General features: G+C 37.9%; 2 protein-coding genes and 1 pseudogene across 4 annotated transcripts; all 3 read right to left on the bottom strand.

Annotated features, from left to right (window-relative positions):
- Positions 1-178: 178 nt before the first annotated feature.
- On the bottom strand, positions 179-1,465 carry LOC133723860 (aspartic proteinase nepenthesin-1-like; annotated as a pseudogene).
- Positions 1,466-2,523: 1,058 nt separating this feature from the next.
- On the bottom strand, positions 2,524-12,967 carry LOC133720532 (phytyl ester synthase 1, chloroplastic). Of its 3 annotated transcripts, XM_062146881.1 has the most exons (15): positions 11,956-12,791; positions 11,696-11,747; positions 11,468-11,523; positions 10,441-10,599; positions 10,227-10,331; positions 9,660-9,766; positions 8,648-8,769; positions 8,393-8,501; positions 7,625-7,758; positions 6,463-6,814; positions 5,861-5,974; positions 5,182-5,267; positions 3,869-5,083; positions 3,435-3,757; positions 2,524-3,269 (listed from the first exon to the last, which is right to left on the bottom strand). In XM_062146881.1, exons 1-13 carry the CDS (start codon positions 12,371-12,373, stop codon positions 4,783-4,785), a joined length of 2,115 nt encoding a protein of 704 aa, XP_062002865.1. In that variant the 5' UTR covers positions 12,374-12,791; the 3' UTR covers positions 2,524-3,269; positions 3,435-3,757; positions 3,869-4,782. The 3 variants fall into 3 exon arrangements, with proteins under 3 accessions (XP_062002865.1, XP_062002866.1, XP_062002864.1); XM_062146882.1 differs by lacking the exon at positions 11,956-12,791 and adding an exon at positions 12,865-12,967 and having other exon boundaries at positions 2,524-3,757; XM_062146880.1 differs by having other exon boundaries at positions 2,524-3,757.
- Positions 12,968-13,940: 973 nt separating this feature from the next.
- Positions 13,941-23,096, bottom strand: LOC133720531 (uncharacterized). Its single transcript, XM_062146879.1, has 19 exons — positions 22,957-23,096; positions 21,922-22,031; positions 21,534-21,689; positions 21,069-21,134; positions 20,881-20,970; positions 19,800-20,105; positions 19,525-19,622; positions 19,156-19,191; positions 18,900-19,020; positions 18,555-18,791; positions 18,369-18,464; positions 18,198-18,263; positions 17,964-18,002; positions 17,740-17,874; positions 16,756-17,117; positions 16,183-16,276; positions 15,260-15,451; positions 15,002-15,120; positions 13,941-14,472 (listed from the first exon to the last, which is right to left on the bottom strand). The coding sequence occupies exons 2-18, from the start codon at positions 22,018-22,020 to the stop codon at positions 15,022-15,024; spliced, it is 2,292 nt and encodes a 763-aa protein (XP_062002863.1). The 5' UTR covers positions 22,021-22,031; positions 22,957-23,096; the 3' UTR covers positions 13,941-14,472; positions 15,002-15,021.
- Positions 23,097-26,941: the final 3,845 nt, after the last annotated feature.

Here is a 26,941-nt window from a genome sequence, read left to right as displayed (position 1 = left end):
CTTATTGTCATATCTCTGGTGCAAATGAAACTGTAGATTGTTTAACATCAAACAAGACTCGATGATTTGCCTGCTGAAATGCTCCAAGGATTTTTATTCCTGTCTGACTAGTAGGAAACACAGAAATGCAGATAGTACGGCCAATAGTTTCCCAAACAGATTTAGGATAAAGCAGCAGGTCAGTTCCTTCAAAGTGGTATGTCAATCAGTGTTTTATATCTCAAATCTCTAGATGCATAGCAGAGGTCAAACACAGGACTCTTTCGGTAACGCTGAAGAATATACTTCACCATTTCTTGTTTCAAAATTTGATATGCAGATTGAACCAGTAGAGTGTATTGAGCACCGGAGTCTATGGCATGCAAACCCACCACCCCTGGGGTTTGTTCTCAACTTAAACACTCCTGGGTCTATATTAAGGCGCTTTCCTTGAATACTAATACCCAACATGTTGACATAGTATCTAGGAAAGCCCTCAGGGATTAACTTCGTGGTTCGTACAAGTCCTCCTACTGTTGCTTCTTCACCAAACTTTAAGAATGTATGAGCTCCTCTTCGTGCAGGCAATGGCAGCAAGCAGTAAGAGAAGCGACCATGTGTCTGATCAGCTAGTTGCATTAGAATGGACCGCGGCCCTGCCCCTACACCAAAGATGCCAGCTATCTTCCCTGTATTTTTACCAAAGCTGATGTTCTTATTATTATAGCCGCAACCAAATGCAGCTGGGCACTTTATAAATTTTCGCTTACTGCTCAAGAAAGTTAGGGTGTCATTTGAAACCCAACCCTCACTGCTGCCACCACCATAGTATGTGATCTTGTAGAGACAGTGTCCATCACTAGAACATACTTTCGGAACACAAAGTGGGTGGGTACATGGTAACTTGCTGTATGATGAGGAATTTTTATATTTGAAATTTCCTATCTTGACCGGGAAGCAGCCACTGCAGCCATCACCCTGAACCCATGTATCATCACTGCCTGTGTCCACCAGTAAGTTAGGTGAATATAGTGGTGAGCCAATGATCATTCGCATTATGTAGTAATGGCCTAGAGCAGGTAGAATAGGGGCTTGTATTATATCATTGGCTGCATTGTTCATCATTAACTCTGCCCGATTTCTTGACATTTCAACCATCTGATGCCTCTGTTCCAGAGTGAAATTTGTTGGGAAGACTGAATTGATTGGGGTGAGGTGGAGACTAAAACCACAGGTTCCAATGGGCAGCATTGCAGTGACCATGTACAGGAGGACAGCCAATATATTGCTGCAGATGGTTATCAAAGCCATTTTTGTTTCTATCTTTTGCTTTGGGAGGAAGAGTTATCAGTAGAGGAAGGATTTTTTTATTTTTTTAAATTTTTTTTTAATAAAGGGTTGTCAGTAGAGGAAGGATTTATAAGCTTACAATGTATGGTTCTTGTGTTGGATCTGCAATAAATGTATTATGCAAAAAAGAGATTTTCTTGTGTCTTGCATTCCAAATCTTGATTGTGGTAGCTTGAGTCCTAATCTGGTTTTACATCCAATGGATTCTGGCATGGTAGGAAAGTATTGAAGCTCAAAACCAAAAAGTACGTACAAAGGAATACTATATGATCATGACTTGATTTAGTTTTTACTCCTACAAAAAAGTACTTGTTGGGCAAAACACATGGCTTTACAAAAGTATTAACGAGTCACCATAATCCAATGGTACAGAGGTAACTAAACTAACTCCATGCCAACTGCCTTATTACTCTTCATTATTGGATATAAATCCAATTTTGTGTAAAAAATTAATTGATTATCACTGTCATATTCCCTAATTTTCAACAAAAACATAGTAACTTCATCATTGGATATAAATTCATTGGTAGTTTTTTTTTTTTTTGGTGAAACTGGAGAACTAAACAAAGGCAAAGCCCTTCTTAGTTCCAGAATTTATTAAACTAAAAAGAATACAAGGGAGGGGAAACAAAGCCAACCTCAGAGACCAAAAAGAACTATGCAAGCAAATTAACGAAAACGAAACTTTGGAAGACCTAAACGATCGCTATTACAATGTGCTTGAATAAAGGATGGCGCCGAGTTCCACCACATTAAACCAGGGGAGGTAGAACCAAAATTTGCCAAAGCATCTGCCACTTCATTACCCTCTCGAAATATATGCGAAGATTTGAATTGCATTTGAGACATTCGGTGCAAACAATTACCCCATTCTATACGAAGCTTCCAAGGGACCAAATGAGGAGAGCGAATGAAGTCAAGAACCAGAGAAGAGTCTACTTCTAACCAAATATGCTTCCAGTCCCTTACCCAAGCAAGTTCAATTGCTTTAATAACGGCCATTACCTCCGCAGCGACAGAGCTTGGAATGTCCAAATTAGAGGCAAAAGCACCAAGATAATTTCCTTTGTAATCCCGAAAGACGGCGCCGTAACCTCCGATAATTTCATTGGTAGTTTAGCTGTGTAAAAACTTAATTGAAATATGATCTTAATATTATCTATGATAATTAAGGTTTATACAAAGCTGAACATATAATAAAATAGAACCGATGCATATTATATTTATTGCAGGCATAATTGCTACAATACTTTATTATAATTTCATATCACAAGGCATACATGCCATCAACACAGGTTACAGAAGCAGATAAACACACAGATAAGAGTAGCTAGATTATACTAAACCAGCAGCATGAAAATAACATACATGACATTCCTGAAAGTCAATTTCATTATGTTCGTGGCCATGGTGAAGTCTTTGCACTTTCCTTCAAGTAGTGCAAGGCCTTCTCCATGTCATCTGTTGGAACAGTGAGCCTGCCATCACCGCGAACGGGGAGTGCACCAGTAGAATATACAGTACGGCTTGGCTTAGGCCGGCTTGATACCATGTTTGATATCATGTTGACAGCTGGTCCATAGCTGCTACTTTCATTTTTGCGGTAGTGATCATCATAGTTGTCACTCTTTCCACTATGCTTGTAACTTGGCTTGTTGCTGTAGTGGTCATCATAGTGGTCAGTCTTTCCGCTATGCTTGTGACCTGGCTTGTTGCTGTAGTCATTATAGTCATTATAGCCTGCTGAAGTGCCACTGTAGGGTCCGGTTTGATGGGGCTGTTGGCGCCAATTCACACCATTGGATGGTGCAATCCTGGAGGGTTGGTCAGCATAACCATAACCACCTCTGACGGGGCTCGAAGACCTGCGCTGCCATGAGTCATCAGCAGCATAGCCGTAGCCTCTAACTGGCTCAACAACACCTGGGTGAGAACTTTGCCTGTATGAAGGTAATAAAGGTGAGTGAACACGTTCTTCAATGATAGTCTCGGTTGTGGTAACATAAATTTCTGGTTTACGGATAGGGACACAACCAATGATTGTTCTTCGAGTACCGTCAGCATCAACAATTACTGTACGGCACTCCTCGTCATCAGAAGCATACCTTGGATTTCCCCATTGGTCGGTGTAAGCTCCAACCCCACCGGTGGAGTAACCTGGTCTGTAATTGCCGTAGTCATTGTAAGCCATGGTTGTGCTTCAAGGTTGGAACTTCTGTCACTCTTGCTTGGAACTCAAGTTAGGATTTGTTTCTCACTTGCAACATGTTGAAGCCTGTCCTTGCATTTATATACAGCAACTAGCTATGTTACTTTTCCATCACATATGCTTCTTCCAATGCCTTGGTAATGCTGAAGGAATCATATTCTGCCAAAAATATCTATGGATTGTGACCTGCATTGTCTTCTGATTTGAGCTAGTCTCTCACTGTTCAGAATGCATTGGTTCCATTAGCTAATGAAGGAAAGAGATCAGAATAACTTTAGATACACGAAAATGTTACGTTTCGAATAGATATTGCATAAAGAAACCACTTACAAATTGAAGCTGAAAGACCATAATTGTGGCTCCTGTTTATCCCTGAAGATATCGTGGATCAATTCTATCCTTTTGCTTGGCCAGACCTGAAGAATCATGTTCTGCTCATACTTGGATAGGGACCTCCATTAAGCGCTGTTATATATTCCCTCTGTTCTGATTTCCACATACACCCAATTTTCCCTACTCCTAATTCATTCTTCTTTCGGCAGAATATAATAAAGATAAGCTACTATACATCCTTTAGAAACAACGCTGACTGCTTTTATGGTGGAGATACAAATCTGGCTTCATGACTAAGAAACTCTCACACCAGAAGGCTGATACTGCTAAATCTGTGTACGGAACCTATCAAATGTTTCTGGAAAAATTGTCATTTCTGGTATTGATGTTTGAACACATAGAAGAAATCAAACACTGCCACTGCCATAAATTTGAACAGTTGGTAACCAGAACATGTACGAAGATGTATGCATAAACTTGTCTGATTTGTTGTAATCGAAAACCTTGTAAGATTTGTTCATCAATCAAATAATGATTTCCAATGGGTAGCATCACTATGATATTGTGTCGTATCACTATTACATATTAAGCCATGAACAATATCATATAGCCAAGGGTTAAAAAAGAAATATACATGTCATCTATTCTGTGTACACGTTACCCCTAAAGTACACTATCACCTTCTGTGAAATATACATATCACAAACATGTAAAGGGCATGTACAAGTCTGATATTTGCAGGTTCAGAGACAATGCTTCAGCTGAGACCCCATCGCTAGATTGCAACACGAGATTCAGTATCAAGAGAAATAATGATCTTGTTCGGCCACAGCATCATCCTTGTCCCCAGGAAATACTTGTACTACTGTGCAGTGAAAACCAAGAAGAGCATGCTCCTCGAAACCAATTTTTCAAGGCTCAAATGTTGGAATTTCATCTAAACGGGAATATAGTGCCCGATATACTGTTCTGTCAATAAGATTCCTGTAAGGATCCTCCTCTCGCTTCTTGATTAAGTATGCTAAACTTCGTTCAATTTCAGATTGTATCTCCAAATACAATTTGTTTGCACTGTCTTTGTCTTTCAGGATCTCTTCCCTTCCTTTTGTTTCTATCGGTTTCCCAAACAAATGGTAATAGCGGCCTGGTAACTTGGGCAGAATTCCCGGAAAGAAGAGGTCTTGGTTGGCAACTTCTCCAGGTGTATCCTCCCTATAACCAGACCACATTTTTGTTAAGAGAACGATCAGAAGAGAATTTAAACTTACATATATCACATTAATCTAGATTGTCTTTCAGGATATCTTTACCTCAATTTCATAGCATCATTATTAGCATTGATGAAATAGTCGCCCACCACAGGGATCTTCTTTATGTCATTGTAGTCGAGAACCAACTGCCACATCCAAAATAAGAACCAAGTTACAATGTGTTAACTTCAAAATTGTAGCTCAAGACAGAAGGTGTCGATAAAGAAATGAAATATCATCACAACTTCCAAAGTACATTATAAGATGTTAAAACTTGAGGTAAAACAAAAATGTCTATTATATTATTCTTGGTAAAGAAGAAGATGGTATATGGCCACATAAGATACTACTAAGATGGAGTTAGGCCCCATCTATCAGAAGCAGAACATAAAAGTGAAAGTCAAACAGAAGGATTGACAGAACCTGTATTTTGGATGAGAGATTTAAACTCTGCGAGGTACAAACCATTATTACATTGGTTATGCTTACTATTCCTATTTTAGAGAATCGCATCTGATACCAATTTAATCCTACATATTGAAAATGCAGTGTATATCTACTCTCCACCAACACCCTTGGATTGGTAACACTACTTTTGTTATCTTTTTCAGCGATTAGGAGAAAATGATAAGAAATATTAATGAGAGTCATATACCCTGTCTAAGATTCCATAAACCCAGAGAAAAGGTCCTTAATTTTACCAAGAGAAGTTTGGAGTATAACAGTTACAAAAGCTTACTTCGAGTAAGTCATCTTCTCCTACAGCTGCAAATGGTACAATTGTGGCCCCAAAACGTGCAGCCATTCTGACAAATTCAGGTTGATCAGGCCAGAATAACTTGTATTCTTCACCCTGCCAATTATAGAATCACTCTATCATCATGGGCAACAAAAAACTATGACATCTTTGATTACTCCACAAAATCAAAGAGTTTCTGTATATTGTATTTGTATTCCTTTGTGACCCTGAATGTTCTAAAACATGCAAAGTTTGAAGTTCCTATGTTTTTCTGAATAAACTGAAAACAAATTCACATGTGCATATGCTTATGCGCCTTCTTTCTCCTTTCATGGTTATACTTTCCATGATAAATCTAAGAGCAATGATAGACACAATGGCCACTTTAGCTCTGGCTCAAAAACTGTCATGAAAGGAGAAATCCACTTTAGCCTGGCCATTTTACCTGTTAAAGCATCTAGTATCCTTTAAATCTTATATATTTAAATGCCCACAAAAAATTCTGTCTGAAAATCAGATAATCTCTGGCAGACAGAACATAATGCAAGGAAACTGCCATTTCAAAATATATAGTACTATAAGGAACTAGGCAGTTGGTGCACCTTGTAATGGAGAGCTTCACGTGCACCACCAGGATACAAGAGAACATGTGAGTTTGATGAAAGCGCTTTGAATAGATTTCTTGCCGTAACAGGTAATGCACCAAATACGTTGAACAAGTCAAAATCAGCTGAGCTCTTCCCCAACAACAGTTCTGGATGTGCTAAACCACGAACCATTATTTTCTTTTCTCTTAAAAATTCTTCAACTAAAGAATACATTTCTAGCCCCATTATATTATGATAGCCAACAATTAAGACAGGTCCTTCAATTGGAACTCCTGCAAGACCTCTCACTACCGTTCCATCTTCCAATGTTGAGAAAAAAGCAGAACCAGCAGCAAAGCGTAACAATCTGCCATTCAGTTGTTTTAGTATCACCTTTGGTCCCAAATATTCCAAAGATACTAGATGCAACATAGCCTGGTCCAGGTAACTTGCAAGTGAAACCCATACATGATGCATCTAGACTTCTTATAAGATCCTAGTCTCCTAGATATAAGTAGCAATTTTCTTTTTCTTTTTCTGAAGACCAGAAAGGCTGTCATGAGTTATAAAGGGATTGCTGTATGAATGTGTAGGGTTATGTTTAATTGATATATGAAAATATATACAGAAAATCCACAACGTGGAACAGTTGGATCCTAGACAGATTTGTTACTATGGTTTTTATTTTTTAGCTTCTCATCACCAAAAACTCTTCAAGTAGTACTGTAGTATAATGAGATATCGAAAGTTTTTCTGACGTCAAAAGACTCGGATAATAGCTATATATTTACATGGTATATTCCTTTAGAAAATATTTTCCACACTCAAAAAAACAACTTATAATTGCAGAAATTTTTATATACCTGTGCAACAGAACTTTAATGTATATTCCAAAGCAAAGCCGAATAATAAACAGGATGAACTACCTCATTTACTTCATAGAATAATTTTCAAATGCAAATTGTTTTTGGGATCTGAACTCAAAGACATTATTATCATCTGAACTTAGTCCAGACAAAAGCATTAGAAAACACAACTAATATTAACAACAAAATTCAAAAGTAGACAAACAATGGAGTCCTTAATTAACCTTAAGAAGTAGCATGTGTGGAAGCTTGCCATCAAAAATTAACAAATAGAATAGGAAAGGAAGAGAGAAATTGCTCAACTAAATTACCCGACTGTTTCATCAAATGCATAGTTGAATTCTGTCATACTAGGAGGAAGGAAATCTGAGACACTATCATGCTTCCTCGAACGGCGATATTTGAGAGTACGTTTTATAACCGTCAACAAATTAACCCCATCTTCCTGTAACATGGCAACAGGAGTTCAGTCAATTAAGTTTGTATTTCCACAAGGTAAAGGCGATTAAACCCAGAAGGAAAATTTTCTATTGCACTGAAATAACAAAATAGAAGTTTGCATTATAAAAATAAAAAAAATAAAAATAATGTTGTCACAGAATTAGTGTCCAGCTTCTATCCAAAAAAGAATTAGTGTCTAGCTGTCCATTGACAAATGGACCAATTGATATCCCTGGAGAATTTTTGAGTCAAATCTCCATCTTTGACAAGCTTTCATCCAACTTGTCAATTGTAGAAACTAACAAAAGAGTGCTGTGATCAAGCAACAGCAAATATTGAAAAAAAAAAAACGAGAGAAACTGAAGTAATTCTATAAAATCAAATCCAGCAATTCCTTCGAGCGTACACCTTGTTCTCAATTTGATCATAATTCTATAAACCACTATTTAAAAGTCAAACTAAAGCCAACATACAAGATAATTCACCTTAATCAGTTTGATAGTATCAAGTAAGTCTATTAGGTTTAAATGTATCTAAATTGGTGTCAGTAATTTTGTATTAACAGAACAGATCAACAGAAAATCCGATAGCACCATGCCAGCAGCCAGGCTTTGTAAAATGCATAAATATTAACTTACCAGTAACAGGGTATGCCCATTGTCTGGGAAGTGACGAATTGAACAGTTCTGTAATGAGTTCCTTAGTCGTTCCACTTCATCCCGACTAGGAACCATGTTATCCTTGTCACTGAAATAAAAAAATAATCAGTTATACCCAAAAGTGCCAGTATCCAATTTGAGAATGAACAAAGGTAAGGAACAAATAAAAAGAGAAGAAAAGTTGTCAATTTTCCATAAAACAAGAGAACCATGACAGGGAAAGTCAGTAAGAACCTAGCCAACACAAGTACTTCAGCTTTAACAGCATGAAGACGGGAATTTGCATAACCAGCAGCTGATCTGAGCAGCTTCAACTTCCAAAGAAGAGTTTCCCTTGGTATAATATCGGCCAAAGACTGAGAAGAAAATGATATAAATAAAGGAAAATAGACAACAAGGTACAACTCTCATCCCAAATGATTATACAGTATGTAGGTCAACAAGATACGAGAACGAAAGCAAATGATGATATGGCATGAGTTAGAAAAACACTGCTACATTCATCCTTATCCACCATTTTCTTATAACCATTCAAGATGACGTGCTCGCTGTGACTATAACTTTCAGAAATCACATAAAGAGTGCAGGGATTTTATAGAGTATCAAATGTGTATCTACTATTCCTATGCAAAAAGTGTATGATCCTCAGGCGGAAACTCAAGTTTAGTGTCTAAAGTAATAGAGATTAATTTTAAGTCATTGAACAATGTTTGGCGTGTCTGTCAACAGTGACGCTCTAGAGTTAAGCTTCTCAACATTAAGCTGTTTCAGAGTAAAATGCACCAGTCTCAATGAATATATCGAGAATAAGGTGTGTGCCTCACCATATGTTGACACACTTGACAGTAAGTAGATGTTTAAAAGTAAGTTAGAGAACTCCATTTGCCATAGCCATAATTCATGACTAGGAGATTTGAATTTCAACCAAGATGAGCATCATTTCAATTACTTATACCTTTTAAAATTATCATCTGCCTTACCAGTGAGCACAACTACTATAATAGTGAACACATGCTTTTTAATTGATGTGGGTATGAATGAGACTAATTACTGACCATAGCAGGGAAAGGAAAAGAATGGTGTAAATCCAAAAGACTAACTTAAAAAATCAACAGCAAATGATAAGCGAAGCACGTATAAACAAATTGCACTAAATAACAAAACAAACCTAGTTAAACAGAGAAAAAGATAATGCCAAGAACGAAAAATACAAAGTTAAACAAACATAAATGCAAATGCTTCTTACAGAGAGACATGGTAGCAAAGCAGTGAGGTTCTGCGATATTTGCGTAAATTTTAAACCGGGAGGAAGCCTATTTTTTATGTTAACCGTCGCCATTTTTATTGGATCACCTGATAGCATGAAAATTTAAAGGAAATATCAGAACTGACGTAATCGTGATTGAAAACAAGAGAAACTTGAAACTGCCTATAATTTGCTCCTGTCATGGCACACATGAAATTTCCAGGACAATTAACATAAAAAAGTTCTTGAAACTGCCTCATAAGCATTGCTCCCGGTAATGTAATATTCAATATAAGATGATGCAATTTAATGATGTAGCAAGAAAATATAATTTGAGGGAGTAACCAGGGTTCATAACCAGGCTTGCAAGAACACGGCTGGGCTATCAGTTGTTATTTAAGCAGCACCTTAAGACAATAAACTTTTTATGGACCAAAGTAATACAGTTTATAATTAAGACAGGATTAAAGGCAGTAAAGCATGGAGAACTGCTAAATTAGAAATAGCTTGTCTGGTTTCTCCAGAGATATAAGTGGATTTAGATTCTGGAAGCAGCAAATCACGTACCCATAACAAAGCTGAGAAGATAGGGAACTGTGATATGTAATTCTTCAGGCATAGCCTCCAAGATTGGGAACAGAGGTAGCAACTGAGACCTCTCGATGGATGTTGCTACAATAGAAAACCACAAAAGTCAAACTGACTTGGTGTATCAACCAAAGTTCATTAACACATAAGACTATATGAGGAAGGAAACTAAACTAGATACCATAACACCAACCTGGGTTGACTAGTATCAGTACTAGGTCAATGGTAGGATTACGTGCAGCAACGGCAAGTGATAGGCATCCTCCAAAAGAATCTCCTACCAAATAAATTGGCTTGTTGGGAGATGAAGCATGCTCAACCCTAATAGTTTCTTCCACCAATTTCACCAGCCCTATAAATGTAAGCCCACTATATAATTGATTGATACAAACATCTTCAAAACAAAAAAACAAAAAAATGAAGAAGAAGAAGAAGAAAATAAAGACGGCGCAAAACCTGACTGTCATAAGTTTGAATAGAAAATGTATGCACGTGGTGCATAGGTAAAGTAGTATGGCTTAGAGACTACAAAATGTCCAGCAATACAGCATATATCCATAGCCACTTAATGGTTTCAGAAATTGAAGATTAAAATGATTGAATCAAGGGCATTGACAATATAGTTTAGTTTGATGATACTCAAATTTTTCAACAACAAGCAATGCCCTATTGTGGTTTGGTATAAATGAGACCACATGGTCAGTGGAGAACTGAAGCAACTGTTGGTTTAGCAACGAACAAGCATAAGACAAAACCCACTTACAAGTTAGACACTAGTTTAGCCTGTTAACATGCATAAGGTAATTGGAGTATCTCGACTACATAAATGTTAGATTTACAATTATACTTAAGTTGTGGACTTGTGGTCATAAACTATGTCATCGCCCTTCAATTCTAAAGATAATACCGTACACATTTGGAAAATAAATTGGCAACAAAGCGTACTGAAAGTCAATCCTACACAGAATCTAAAATGAGCATCGTTAGATAAAGGATACAAGCAACCAAATCCTTAAGTGTTCAGATCACGTTAAAAAAATTGAAACTAACTGTTGTTAACAATGCAAAATATTAAGTAGCTAAAAGCAGTTATAAATACAGGACTGCCCATCAATAGGTGAAATAACTTCACAAATAACTCGAGAAATTACTGTCATTTACACATAAATTGTATGGATAAACATATGTAATGTAATGGATAGGGATATAAAAATTAAGACCTTCAAATGGTGTTCGATCATTAACTGGAATATGCAAGCATCGAACTTCAAAGACCCTGCAAGGTTTAAGGAAGTATAGGTCAGAACAAATAGTTGACCCCAAGTTAAATTGCTAAACCTGATCTGTAGAAGTGCCATGTTTCTCTAGCAAGGCCAACTATTACAGGGGTGGAATCTCAGCAACAAAAAAAAGTTGTCAAAAATCAAAGATAAGAGTTACTGACTTACTTCTGAAGAGCTTTATGATGCAAAATGAGTCCGCAACCAGTACCATCTAACCCTGTATGTATCAATAACAAAATGATTAAACAACATTCTTTGCTATATATTTCACTCATTAACAAACTCATCTCAAAAGTTTCTTCCCATAAGAGACATAACATCCATTTTTCCTCAAGGCCATCTGTGCATATCACTTCAATGAAAAACACAAAACTAAAGTAGCTTCAAAATTAATGACATATTGTAACTGATCCGGCATCAATTACCAGGCAAAAACAAAAGAACTGGAGAATCCTTCAATGGAGGGTTGCGCGCAAGGGGGCTAAACCATCGAGGAGGACCACCATCAGGCTTAATCATCTCCTCAGTTGCATCGAAATAATCCTTTACAGTCACAGTCCCATACCCATCATCCCACAAAGGTTCCAAACTTTCGAGAACACCATCTTCTATCCTCTGTTTCTCCTTAACCTTATGCCTCAAACTCCCATTCCCTTGATCAACCAAAGGCCTACTTCCCTCCCTCTCCCCAACTACAGAAGCTCCATTCACTACAACCGAGTCTGAAGGCAAAACTGATGCATCCTGATTACCTAAACTCCTAACTTGCACTCGAAACCGAGGCTTATTCTCAGAACTTAATGCAAAAAAGTGAGGTCCCCCAAAACCTATAACTGATGCCATTTCTTCTGCAAACAACTACAGAAGATTGATTCTAGACCCTTTATTCACCAAGTGAGAAACTTTGGAACTCCAAAAACTAGCACTTCTGAACAGAAATGAAGGAGAAGGTACTAAATTCAGTTGGCCCCTAAAACCCTCTACGGATAAAATCACACATTAGGCACAGAAATGGTCACAATAGTGAAACTTGAAGCAAACCCAGATAGCAAACTGGAATTTGTGTAGTCTGACAAAGAAAGGTAACCAAAAGTGGAATATATATGGAAAGCCCAACACAGAAACAGACAAACAGTCACAAAAGTGAAACTAGAAGCAGACCCAGAAAACCAAACTGGGATATCTAACACAAGCAAAGTTCCGAGGCTCTGAGCTTTAATCTACTGTAAGAATTAATTATTGGCAGCAAAAAATGATACAAAGAATGTGCAATAATGCTACAGAAATGAACTGAGCAAAAATGGAAGTATACTAGCCAAGAATTTGGATTCTACCTGAGGTGGGTCTGAGTGGCAGAGAAAGAGTTCCGTCCTGTCCATTGCTTTTCGCTCTGGTTGTCAATTGGCCACATGTGGGAGTCATGCAATCTCACAATACATTACTTGAAAATGATGGTAATTTTACTATTTCTACATTCCACACCGCCCAGTTTAAAGAAGACAACAATTTAAATGGAGGCCTGCACCCAAAAATAACCGTCTTTTCTGGTGTCTGGGAAATACAAATGGGTTAAAGAAAAGGTTAAGTCTCATAATCAGTTGGGCTCAACTCCAGAGTCCCATACGGCACTAAAGAAGTAAAGAGAACCAATCAAAAGTATGAGTGGGTGACTATTGGGGACCCAAATGCTTCAGTCTTATAGTAGGAATTCTCCCGCTCAAAAACGTACAAGGTATACCAATCAAACAAAAGCGCCGAATACGTTAAAATGGGGGTGAAGGAGAAATCATACGAGAGGGACGATCTGTAATGCTTCTCAAAGTCAGAATGTTCAGAGTTCCGATGCTCCGGAGCACTAAGATGTTTTCACATACGACTCGTATCGAAAGAGGCATGTCACAATGCCCACCACCCGGGAGTGAAAGACTCAGAGCAGTCACACAATCCATAACCAAAAGAGAACAATAGAGGGAACACGCCACCATACTCACCATCCCTTGGTGGCTTGATGGACCATCCAAGTTCATAACCAGACACATGATTCTCTTGTCTCTATTTCTAAGCCCTAATCTTCTAGGAAAGAAATTGATGCAGTCCTCTGTCTAATCCACTAAAGTCTGGCCTTTTCTCTTCGACATCAGCCTCTTCTCACCAAGCTTGCATTCCTGATAAATCTGTCACTACTATGGAATCGTCTTCGATGTCTCATTTCATTTGTTACTTTTTTGTTGTGTTCGTTGGCCATTTGTAAACGTTTGTAACATGTAATGCAGAAAATGTACACAGCCATGAGGTGCCCCAAAAACACTGATAGAACTGCATAAAATGCACATATGAAAATACAGTAAGAAAAACCAAACCACTGTTGGACAAAAAAAAAAGAACCCGGGACTATCAGCCCTGAAGGTACAAGTACAAATGCAAGGCAAAATTGGGATTTACTTCAGTAGCGTCCTCTAGAAATAAGAACTACATTCGGGAGCAGTACACGAGGTAAAAGGAAAAGAAATCTCGATATGGGACAGAAATGGAACAGTTTTATTCCATGAGTTAAATTTCCATAAAAACGTCCCTTCACAATAGAGCATTCTATGGCTAGGTATCATAACCGACAATACAAATCTACAAGACTTTCATCATCATATGTCTAATTCGGCTCTGTTTGTTTCTCATCCATAGTCAAATACTCTTATCTACTGCAATATGCCCCGACAACAAATTGACTAATTTGCAACGTCCAGCAAAGCTTGCATGTCAGCGATGAAGTTCAAAATTCATAATAGCACCTGCCCAATGAGGAACATGCTAACCAGAGCCTTCTCAGCAAGTTGGAGGATGCATGCATACGGTAATCAATCGGCTATCAAACTTTACAAGTGTTCTGATTACCATGAGCGTACCAGAAGAATCAATATTTCCCATTATCAAAATAAAACTATGACCTGCAAGTTTAAAATATCAACAACAAAGCTTCAGGTACTGCCCCACCTTGCTAGTGAAAAGGGCATAAACTGCAGTCTGTATCAGTATTCTAGGGATGAACACCATAGTAGTATATTAACTAGTAACACAAGTTGATATTATTTCTTTTTCAAGAAATAAGACAGTCATGCACTCATCTTCATCAAATTTTTGAAGTGGAATAATAAAATTTATCATCCCTCAAATTTTTTCAGACAATCAGCCATACACATAACTACAGTCCAAATGGACATTTTCATGCTTAACAGCAGTAAAATGAGCGATGGAAAAGCCTGCTTTATTTCATCTACAGAACCAATTTAAAGTTTCAGGTCTCAAGTTCATGATTTTCAATGGAAGGCATTAAGAGTGGAAATCATTGTTTAAAAAAAAAGAAAAAAAAAGAAAGTGGAAATAATTGACAACCCGTTTTGACTACAATAGATTAGTGCTGGACTGATGGCTGAAAAAAGCATATGAAGTTCCAAGGATAGAAAGAAAAAACCTCACCTCCACAAAATTGTGCAGAATCACCTGCCCTGAACCACCCTGTAATTGAGAACCAGGTCCTCGGATTTCTTCCATACATAAGCCCGCACTGTGGCTAAGCTCATTTCTGGCGACAAGACCTGCACATACAAAGAAAAAGATGAGTTAGACTTTTTAACAGGACGGTCTGAGTAGGACAGAATAAGTTTTAACAGGACGGTCTGAGTAGGACAGAATAAGTATATCTATTGAAGCCATCCAAAATGTTTGTCCACTTGCCTGATTGTTGCACAATATCTCTATAGAAGGTTTAAGCTTCTGCCATGGCTTCAATCCAGACCGAAAAGATCCATCTCCAATGGCAGAGAGTTGTCCTGGCCCTCCAGCAAGACCAGGAGCAAATGTTGCATCAGGATTTGCACTATCTAATGGTTTGTCCAGGACCATCTTTTCAACTACATAGTTAACAACCTGCATATACCAAAATAACAAAACCAAATTAGCCATACTGTATTTAAAAAGTTTACCATGCACAATACCCCAAATTAACAAAACGAAATGTGTGTGTGTGCGCGCGCACGCATACAAACAGACTACAAAGACAAGTTGGCCATAGGATATATTATAAATAAATTAGGCACAATGTCATACATGTGGGAGAGTGAACACACAACACAGAATCCTGAAGCATTCATCTGTTCAATGAGTACGAGTTGCATTTGCACAACACATTTTTTATAGTAACTTTACTGGAAACAAACAGAAGATATACACATATGTAAAATATCCATGCAAGGAATGTGAGTTTCGTTTCCCAACCACATATTCTGTCTAACAAAATAAACTTTATGAAAAAGAAGAAAAGATATGTGTGTGTACAATACACAACCCCAAAGCTTTCATCCATTCGATGATGTAAGTTATGTTTCTGATACACATTAACTTCATTCAAATGGTGACTACATCAAAGAGAAAAATAAAGAAAAGCTTTCTGATGTTAAGAGCAAACTTGAAAATGACCGACCCAACTTAATAGTTCCTGTTTGTAAAGAATAGATTAAGTTGACCAAACAATATTTCTCTAGAGAAGTATCGTTCACCAATTTACTATAACATCAAGTTCTCCTGATGAATTTCATAAAAGCAACGGAACAATATTTTTCATCGTTGCAGCACAAAATACCATGAATCCAAAACTTTACCTTATGAATTCGTAATATACGAGGTGCACTTAGTTTTCCTTGTGTGAGGATCTGAACAGTTGAACCTTCACATGGATGTAGATAAAAACTGCACCTGTAAAGATAACCAAAGAACTTATTTTCGAGAAGAATAATCATGCAAAACTAGGTAACTGTACATCAGAGTTCCAATTATTGTGAGCCAAAGAATACCAGAACTTCATTGGCAACATGAAGATTGAGCATTATATTGCAAAAAGAAAGAAATATTTAATGAAAAAGAAAGGTGGAAATAGAAGCCAAAGAACTTGAGACAAGGAAACCTAAGAGAGAGGAACCAGGATATAATGGCTTTTATACTAGATGTTATGATAGCTTTAAGCTCAGTTTGTGTAGGAACAGTTGGCTAGAGGGTGCATCTCTCAAGAAAATGATGACAGAAGTATGAAATATGCACAAATTTTATAGCATTCTTCAGGGAAGTATATCTTTTTTAATATAAACCAGCACCACTGTCTACTGCAAAGAGTCTCAAGCAAGAAATCAAAATTCCAGCCAAAAGCAAAGGAGATACATTAAAAATAAGAAAGTTACTTGGTATTTTCTCTAGGAGGTAGGCGATTATTCAACACACAATCCAGACACCACCATGGAAAGTCCTTCTCATCTTCAGTTCCATCTAGGTCAGTGATCTTCTTTCTCCATGGTCCTCCCTGAGAGCCCTCAGTGATGATAGAAGGAGGGGAAACTGTAGAAAATTCAAAGGGAGGATAGACCATTGAATCATTTTCGGCATTACTATCCACCTCCATTCTTGAGTGGGTAATACTTCTAGGAGTGATTTCCTTTCCGGATGACACATCCCCGTTCACCGATGCCTGTGTTCCCGATCTTTGCTTTCTTTTCCCCAACCAATGAGCCAAGAGCCCTTTAAGCGTTTCTCGCGCTAGATTAACCTGCAGTGTGACAAGAAATAAATTCAATTCTGGTACAACCACTTTTATGGAATAGGTAGGGAAAAGGTCTCTTTAAAAGCTAAAAAGAAATAAACAATAAAGAAACAAATAATGTATCTAGATTTGGAATTGCTAGTAGAATAATATATTGTTAATATGAGAAGTACTGATCCATAATTATAATAAAAACGTACTACCAATCATTCTAAATTTGTTATTTATCTCTATTTCTGCAGTGTCTGGCCACAAGAATTTCAGTTTCAGCAGGCAGAGTTGAATTGGAATGTATTTTCATTTAGAAACTACAAAGTCAGAGAGAGGTCTCTTATTTTTTTTTGTCAGAAAGTGATAGTACAAGATAAAAGCTTCTGAAGGAGAGAAGAAAACTATTATGTGTTCAAGGCTAGCCATTTGAGAGAATTTTTGATATCACACAAAGAACACCGTTATTTTTCATTTTTTATCTATTAGGTATACTTGCAGTGTAAAGGTTGCGCCTCCTAGCACTTTTGCAGTACATTCTTAGTTACCAAATATAACATGAACAGTAAGACAATTTCCAGAACCCACTGAAAGAGAGGGAAGAACAAACAAGTAAAGATGAGGTCAAGATGATATCTACCTTGTCATCTTCAGGCTTTCCTACAATATTAAGGTCTGCCGAATACATCTCTGCTGAAAAGCATTGTGGGGTATCCATATGTACAGATAAACTTCCAAGCCTGGTATCCACAGTGAACCATGCAGGAATGCTTACCTGAAGCAGTAAAGCAGTAAGCATCAGTAATTTAGTATAAAATCAATCAGATTTATTAAGCTGAAATCACTGTGGAATAGGAAGCATACAGTCTCAAAAAGCTCTTCCTTTTTCTCCTCAAACGAGACCTGTATGATACACATTAAAAGGATAAATGCTTATGATGTCCCTAAAAAATGAACTTTTAATAATACACACACACACATATATATATAAAGAAAACACTCAGAAATCCTTCCAGATGAAGCATTGACCAATTAGGGAGAGAGAATAAATAAATAAATAAATATATATATATATATATATATATATATATATATTACCTTTCCGTAATCCTCAATAACAACACCTCTAGTAATCTCCCACAGCTTCACCGAAGAAGCAGTATCCTATCAAAGTTACATTGGTTCATGAGATTGCATATAAACAAAACTTGAGGACTCAAGTTGACCAAACACATCAAAAATAACACATGAGAAAATCATCCTCATTACCTTTGTCAAGACATGCCTTCTATTATTTAATATTTCATGTTGCACTATTCCAGGAGTTCCAGGAATTGCAAAGACTGGTTCTTTATAAACAGGGACCTGGACAATATTGACCAAGCTGTAGTAAGTTCAATGCACAAGGACCTGAGAACAATATTTTTATGAAACAGACAATTAATTTGTACTTACTAGGGTAGATCCTTCTAAGGACACCCTTGCTCTTGAGAATGACAAATTTCCAGCCAAGAAAGCGCCACCTCTTTGGATAATTTTCTGAGGATTGCGCCCCTCAGCAGGCCATCTATTAACTGAAGAATCTGTTGTTGCAACCCATATGCTATCATCATCTAGAGCCAACTGCAGAATGGGGTGTTCTCCTTGGCAAAGCAAAAGACTCTCTCTTGTGGTCAAGTCTGTCAAGTACAACTGAAAATATAAACAGAATTGAGCATTAAACGATGAGCAACAAAGCCAAACAGCCAAAGACGAAAGATGTCTGGGGGAAGTCAAGTTGTAAGGAGGAACTGTACTCACAGAAAGGTCTCTCCCACCACTATATACATGACTAAACGTTGGCGTACTGGCAAGTGCCCAAACAGAATCTGTGTGCACCGCATAAGAATGCACGCATCTTTGCTGACCAAGATCCCATAGTCTACAAAATAGACAGAGAATTAGGTAGATAACGGACAAAGTACCAAATTACCAACTACTTATGACATAAATAATTCATCTTGCATCTAAATGCTAATTGTTTGCATTGTAAAGAAGAGATAGGTGAGTTATCAACCTAATCATTGAATCAGAAGATCCTGATAAGCAAAACCTGCAAAAGTGAAAGTTCAAAGAGAAATTGGTCAATGGACTGACAACATAACAAAATTGCATAGAAGCACTACATATAATAGATAAGATGGGAAGAATAAATCATTCTAATCTCAGATCATGGTCTAACTCATATGCAAAATGTATTTTGCTGTATCAATGGAAGACATTTAGAAAAATATTAGACAGAGTATAGAGTCATACGCAAGTTAAATGGATTCAATCTAAGAACGAAGCTTGATTATGAAGAGTTAAAATAAAATTCATGTACAAATATAAAAAATCATATAAAGCATTATATCAACGTAGCCTATGAAGAACTAATCCAACCAACCTGCCAGTAGAATCAAGAAGCAGAGCCCTGATATTATCTGTATGCCCTCTTAGTTTCATAGTCTTCGAGCCACTTCTTGGGTCCCAAACACGCACGACCTAGAGGGAATCAGGATATGACTTAAAGTTATTACCACTATTGTATTATCCTCACCCACTTACTAGAAGATGAAAGTTATTCTATCCAAACCAGACCATTTTAAGACTTGTTTGGGTATGACCACGAGAAACATAACAAAGTCAACATGAAACCAAGCATGAACATCAAACTATTACCTTCTCTGTTCCACCAGAGACAAGAAGTGATCCACTATCATGCATTGCCAGTGCATAAACTGATTCTTTATGGCCTTTGGCAGAGATTGGAACATATCCATGTGCCTGAGTTGTGTGCATAGAAATGCTGTTGCTAGAGCTGATAGTACGTAAACTTGTAATCGGTTGTGCATTTCCAGAACCATTGGTGGCATTTGAACAATCATCTTCCACAGAATCACCTGACTTTGAGACCGGAGTAAGGGCTGCTTCGAGATCCCAAATGAATACCTCCCCTCCAAGTCCACCAGAGGCAACAATATTGCTCTAAAATGCATGACACTATAAAAGGATCAGAAACTTTCTTATTCAATAGAAAGAAATTAATTGTATTAAAAATGAAAGGATACAAGCAAAGACAGACAGGATGTTGGTCTATGTAATGCAGAGTAGAAACATTTCAAATGAAGTATAACTCCCGGCCAAATAAAGATTAACCAAACTAGCGTGGTTGTCCCTAAACTGATTCACCAATTCAGCCTGAAAAGTGCCAAATATATGCATCCCTTCCAAAGACAATCTACCTCCTCACCTCTTTATCTTCAAAAATTAATGTAGTTCACTTTTATCAAAGGCAAACCAAATAACCGCAAAGACTGCACAATAACAATTATCATCTTCTGCATACCCAAAAAATCCATCACTAAGACAAAAGACCAATATAACTGCATGAGAGTTCTCTTAATATGACTCGAATCATTTTCAGATCTGCTGAGATGCATTATTTCTTTGTTTGTGGGGTGTTGGTGAAGACAACAGCAAAACGCTTGCAACAACTAATTCTAAATTTAAGAAGTTGAAGGGCAATGTAGAAAGTTGTGATCTATGCTCTGAGAAACACGTGCAATAAGCAATTACAGGGTCTTCTACGGATACAACTATGGAAGGATCAAATAATGAACTTCTTATTATATAGTTTTTTGATGCCTTTGAGAATGCTACCAAAATTGAACAGAAACTAATTATACAGCAGGAATAAACCGACAACACCCTTTCTCCATGCAGTTAATTTACTTGATCAGAAATTTGACAAGAAAATTACATTTTTTTCTGCGGCAGCAAGACAAGTGACATAGTCAGAATGCTGACGAAGAGTTCTGGTACAAGTTCCATCTGACAAGCAATCCCACGTCTGGTGCAATTCAATGACAAATAAGTTAAATTATATAACGAACCAGGAACAGCTCAAAAAGAATGTATAGGTCACAACAAACATCAAGGCTAACAAACCTTGAGGGTGGTATCTGAAGAACAGGAAACAAGTGTATTATCCCCTGCAAGAACAGCATCATTAACCTGCACAACAGAAGCACTCTCTCTTAAGTATAAGTTCATAACTTATGCATGCAGTCAAGAAGTCCTAAAATGTTCAGTGGAAAAACTGCCTATGGGGAGCTACAAAGTACATAAAAATGCCACTCAAAAACAGTCTACGAGATTCTAAACAAAGTACAATTTCTTCTTTTTTTTCATTCTGCGTTCGACCATTTACTAGCTCATTGGACTGAATTACGAATTCCACTTGAAAAATTGACTCTGTCCACCTTGAAATGAGACTAGAAGAAAATACAATGAAATTTGAAGACCAAATAAGAAGTCATTATTTTTTTAGGGAAATACCATCATTTTAGCATCTAGATCATATTGCAAGTCCTGTCAAATACTAGACTTAAATATTGGAAGGAAAATGAATACCCAATCCACATGAGACTCAAAGGTTGCTGAGCAGGTAGCGGCATCTTCGGCCACAGCCCATCTTTTTAGTGTTCCATCGCGGCTCCCAGTAAATAGGTGATCAGATCCAGACGCTGATGCCTTCAATACAGTCAAACAATTTATGCCTGCACAATGCTGCAAACAGAGAAACCATTCAATACTGTAACACAAGTATCTATGACTTAGCACCAGTGCCATGCTAACAATATGGAGAGGAATATCTTGATGTTAAAGGCAAATAAACATGTACTACAATAAGACCCGCAAACTACTACCTGTGCACTTATGTCTCAAACAAACAAAAACGATACTGAAGTCGAGACATATACTTCAAAAACAATAAGGATAAAGATACAAAATAATTCACCTTTTTGTCATCAGCATCATTCAATACATATGTTAATCTCTTCTCTTTACGAGGGCGACTAGAATTGGACGTGTTCCCAGCACTACCCACTCGGTGCATTGCCGAAACAACTACAAGAGAAAGTAATAAAAGTTAATGATCAACCAAGAAATTTAAAGGGAGGACAATCATCACTTCCTAAAAGCTAGGGACCTCAGTTGTAGCATATAGACTTGAGGCATAGCAAGAGCACAAGAACTTTGCTTTTTTTTTTCATTTAAGTTTATCAGCATACATATAACATTTCCATATGAGAAAACGCAATTTGCTTTCTCTACATGTTAAGGAATATCTATCACTACCAGCTCTAAACCTATGATTAATAACTTGACAAACCTACAGACCTAATGCAGCTACAACTGAAACCAACCAACGAAACTCCGATCAGTTACTGTTAAAAAGCAGCACATAAAAAAGATGCAAACTTTAGGCTCCCAACGTTATCTTCTCTTTTCTTTTTCTATCTCTTCTTGATTCAGTCGAAAAGCTACTCTCTCATGTCACATACCAAAACATTGCCCCGAAACTTCTTAGTCAGTTACGCCTCACTCACACACAGCAGAAAACACACCCTAAACTCCCCTATCGCTCCGAAAACCCACAATTGATTATGCAATCACCAAAACTCACTACAAAATATGTGTGCCACCAACAAACTGCAATTTAGATTAGCCTTAAAAAAAAAAAAAAAAAACTAGCTTCATATCAATATTTCCACGCAACCTATTAATCTATCCTCACTTTTTTTTTCAACACCTAACCAAAAATTAAAATTAAAATCGAAGTGGAAATAGTTAACCCCAAGCTTCCGCAAAACCTCATCGAGATTAAAACAGCAGAAGATAAACCTCATTGATCATTTCATATATCGCCAATCGGATCACTCCAGCTCTTCTAATTCGTCAAAATCAAGATGAACAAAATCGGCGGAGACGGAAAACAAATTAAAACTAAAGCCTTGGAATTATCGGAAACAAATGGAATTGGATTACCAACCTTATCAATCAATCAAAGAGTGAAGAATTTCAAGCCTGTGCTTCTTCTTCTCAGTCTCGCCTGAGTTGCGATTTTTCGAAGAGTGGAAATTTTTGGGAGTGGGTTTCGATTTTTATTGTGGCTGGGTCCTTTGACTCGGTTTTTTTGGGGGTTTTGGTCGAGGGTAATTTTGTCTTTCTGTTTAAGCTATGGTGAGCGAGTGGACTAAACTTGAGCTATACTCGCGGGAGTTGGACGCGTGCTCCAACTCTCTCGTTTCGCTGGCAATTGGTTCGCACTTCGTTGGGTGGGGCCCGCATGAGGGAAATGCAGAGAAATCAGAAAAGGAGGAATTCAAAAACATTTTTAATTTTTATTTGAAAAAAAGTCACAAATAATAACATAGTTAAAAGTCATTCTACAATTTGGTGCCTCATATTCTAAATAAATCACTTTTTTAGTTCTCAACGGCTCAACTTATTACTCATACCTAACATTCATACACACCGCTAATAACACCATTAACTCAAGGGATATGTGACATTTGCCATGAGTATTTTCGTCCATTTCCATTTTCCCTTAACCTTTTATTTGTTTTTTTATACGCCCTAACCTTTTATTTGTTATGTTAGTGATTCAAAGGCTGGTAAAATCTCATTCACTCTCGTGTATCTCCATAACTCAAAACCCAAATATTAGAGCAGTTCCATCTGACAATGTGAAAATCTCAAATTTGAGAGCTGCATGTAATCCCAAATCAGCATACTGGAGCCCACTTGAGAACTTGGGGATGAATGATAATGTGAATTTAAATATGAATGTCAATGTGGGATGTGATAATTATTCAAATGTTCCAACTGATTATCTGTCATCTTTTACTATCCAAGTCCCCACTATTAATGTTGCAGATGATAATTTACAGAATCTACAAATGCAAAATGAGAATTTGGATTATGCAAATCAAGTACGATTGTTATACTTGGTTGTTTAGTTTTTAAAGTGTGAATTGGTTAATTTTGTTTTAGCTAGCTTATTAATTGTTCTAGTGCTATTATACAATGTAATGAAGGTACATGTAAAACTAGTCTCAATGTCTACAGCCAAGTCTACCACTAAAATTGATCAAGCAAGAAGGTTGTTCTCACCTACAAATAGGATTAAACTTTTTGAAAAAACCAGGAGCAACTAACATTGGCACAAGCAAAAAGAATGAGATCGAGCAAAATCAGGAGCCCAAAAGACATGAAAGTATTGATGCTTGGAGCTAACTTATGACACACATAAAAAAAACTATGAGACCTAGCAGTGCGCTGCTAGGGTTGAGCGGCCGCCGCCCTTGGGTGAGGTTTTGCAGCACCTTCCCCCTTCAATGGGGTTCTATTCCTTCACCTTCTGTGGTGTCGGCTCTTTGGAGTGGGGACTCTCGTCTTCCCTCCTTCTCGTTTTATCCGCTGACGGTCCCCTGCGTTGAGTTGGAAGCGGCATGTGCTTTGCATGCTCGATCGGTGTTGAGGATGATAGCCTATCTATCATCGCGGAGGGTGGCTCACGGTGGTGGTTCGTCGAGGCCTCAGCGGGAGCGTCTCAAATTTGGTGACGTGGGTCGGGTTGGTTTGTGCTTGGCTGTTCAGGGCATGCCCAGACCGGATCGATCGGGCGGTGTTGTCACCGAATCGTTACAAGGTGAGGCTGGCCCCGTCCGGTGTGATAAGTTGGAACGATGGTTGAGTCTTCTTCGACGAGGGTTGGAGGGGCTGCATTCGGGCCGACTCTGGCAGAATTCGCAGATCGAATTGACGTGGCGGGGCATCTCAGATCTATTGTTGAGCTGCCTTCCCCGGAATGGTCTCTTCCATCAAGGTTTGGTGGAGCCCCGGATTGATTCAGGCGGGGATAACAGCGCGACCGCTCGGATCACTGGTGTTTGGGTGCGGAGGCTTTCGAGTGCTCAGAGAAGAGATGATGCTGGGGTGCCCATGAGCTTGGGTGCCCTAATCAGATTCGAATTGGCGTGGGCTTTTGTCAAGGCTGCTTTGGCAGACCTAACTTTGGTCTCGGGCCGGATTTGGATCCGTATTTGGGATCCTGGTCGCTTACAATTCCGGATCTTGGATCAGAGACAGCTGCTCATATTGATATGGTATTTGTTCTGGTTCTTGGGAGTTTGTTTGCTAATTTTTGAGTTTTTGACACCCTCGGTTACTTTCAAACTCCTGGTGAGCGAATCACCTCTCCTAGGTGATCATATCACCGGTTACAGCTACGGTTACGGTTACTCATATCTTTACACTGCTCTCGTGACATATGCAGTGCAGCGATGTCGTCCGACATCAAGTCACATGATTACCTTTAATTTTAGATGCGTCTGTGCGTCTTGCTATCTTTTATTATTTTCCTACTTTATAGATGCGTTTGTGCATCTTGTTATGCTTTATTGTTTCTTTCGATGCTTTTGCATCGCTCCATGTACTTTTCAGTTTCACTTAATATAATTTTGTCGTCTTTCCCTTAAAAAAAAACTTATGACACACATTTATTTTTGTGGCATTTTATTATCTTTTTATGTTTGAAAACAATGAAAGTGCAAATGATGCAGTTGAATGTTTTGTGTAACAAATAGATGTGTTTTTGAAACAATGCAAACTTCTTATGAAGATTGTTAAGCTATTTGAACATGGTTTTCTATTAAAGCAATGAAAGTGCATATGATTGTAAACAAGCTAGCTTATTTATTTTCCTTTACTTGGCAATATTGCAAATGATTGCAGTCAATGTAAATGCATTTTATTTGAGCAGACATGGCCAATAGCACTACAGTGTCATGTTTCTCTACTCCATCAAATTTCAGGTTTAGTCTTGAAAGAGAAATGCCAAGTTGATGGGAGGGTATGATCGAACAAATATTTTGGAGGGAATTATGTACAGCTGTACTTTTTGGAGGGAGGGAAGTAGTTGATATGGTGAAGGCTTAAAGGACGAAAACACTCATTCAAAAGGTCACATAGCACTTGAGTTGATAATGTTATTAACGGCGTGTATGAATGTTAAGCATGAGCAATAAGTTGAGATACCAAAGTGATTTATTTAGAAAATGAGGTACCAAAGTGTAGAATAACTTTAAGTTGAGGTACTATTTGTGACTTTTTTTATTTTTATTTTATTTTGATAAAAAAAAATTAATGCAACAGATAATGAAAAACAAAACAAAAAAATGTTTAAGACAACCAATATTAAGATAAACTGAAGCGGCAGCAACTGAAAGGAAGATTGCGACTCCATAAAGTGCTGGGAAAATGGTATGTACGGTACCCCGCATTTTCCTCCTTATAACTTTTGGTACCTGACAAAAAAAAACATCAATACGGTACCTGAGGTTCTTTGCCCGACCGAAAATTGGTACATATAGCCGTTACCCCTGTTACGGAGCTTGCCAGCTAGCAATCTTAGAAGGGCACTTTTGCCCATTCATATCTTAATTTTTTTTTTTCTCTTAACATTTTTTCCTCTCTCTTTCTCTCTCTCTCTCTCCCCTTCTTCTTCTTCTTCTTCTTCTTCTTCTTCTTCAGTTGCACTACCAGAAGCTCTATCAAAATAAAGCAAGTAAATACAAACAGAAACCCAACGTTTCAGTTTCAATTTTTTTCCCTTCCAAATCCATCACTCCTTTCAATTTCCTCCGATCTTGTTTTCCTTAATTCCCCTCTCATTTCTCTATCCCAATCTATTTGAATCTCACCATCAATTTCATGGGTTTTGGAGCGCCGCAAGAACCAGCGGAAGAGGTTGATGCCGACAAAGATGGTGAAGGAGAGGATGGTCATGAGGAGGGAGCGGAGGGCGGGGATAGGTCCAAGAGGGACGGGTCGACTCGGGCAGCGGAGGAGGGCGAGGAGGAGTTGGAGGAGGACGGAGATGGTGCGGTAGAGGGCAATGGCAATAATGGAGATACTGATCCTCGTCGTCGTCTTCGGAATCAACGGCGGAGACTGACTAGTAGTATTTGGCG

The sequence above is a fragment of the Rosa rugosa genome, chromosome 7 (genome assembly GCF_958449725.1).
Source record: "Rosa rugosa chromosome 7, drRosRugo1.1, whole genome shotgun sequence".
Classification (NCBI taxonomy): domain Eukaryota; kingdom Viridiplantae; phylum Streptophyta; class Magnoliopsida; order Rosales; family Rosaceae; genus Rosa; species Rosa rugosa.
Note: the sequence above shows the minus strand (reverse complement) of the source record. Positions and strands in the feature narration are given on the sequence as shown.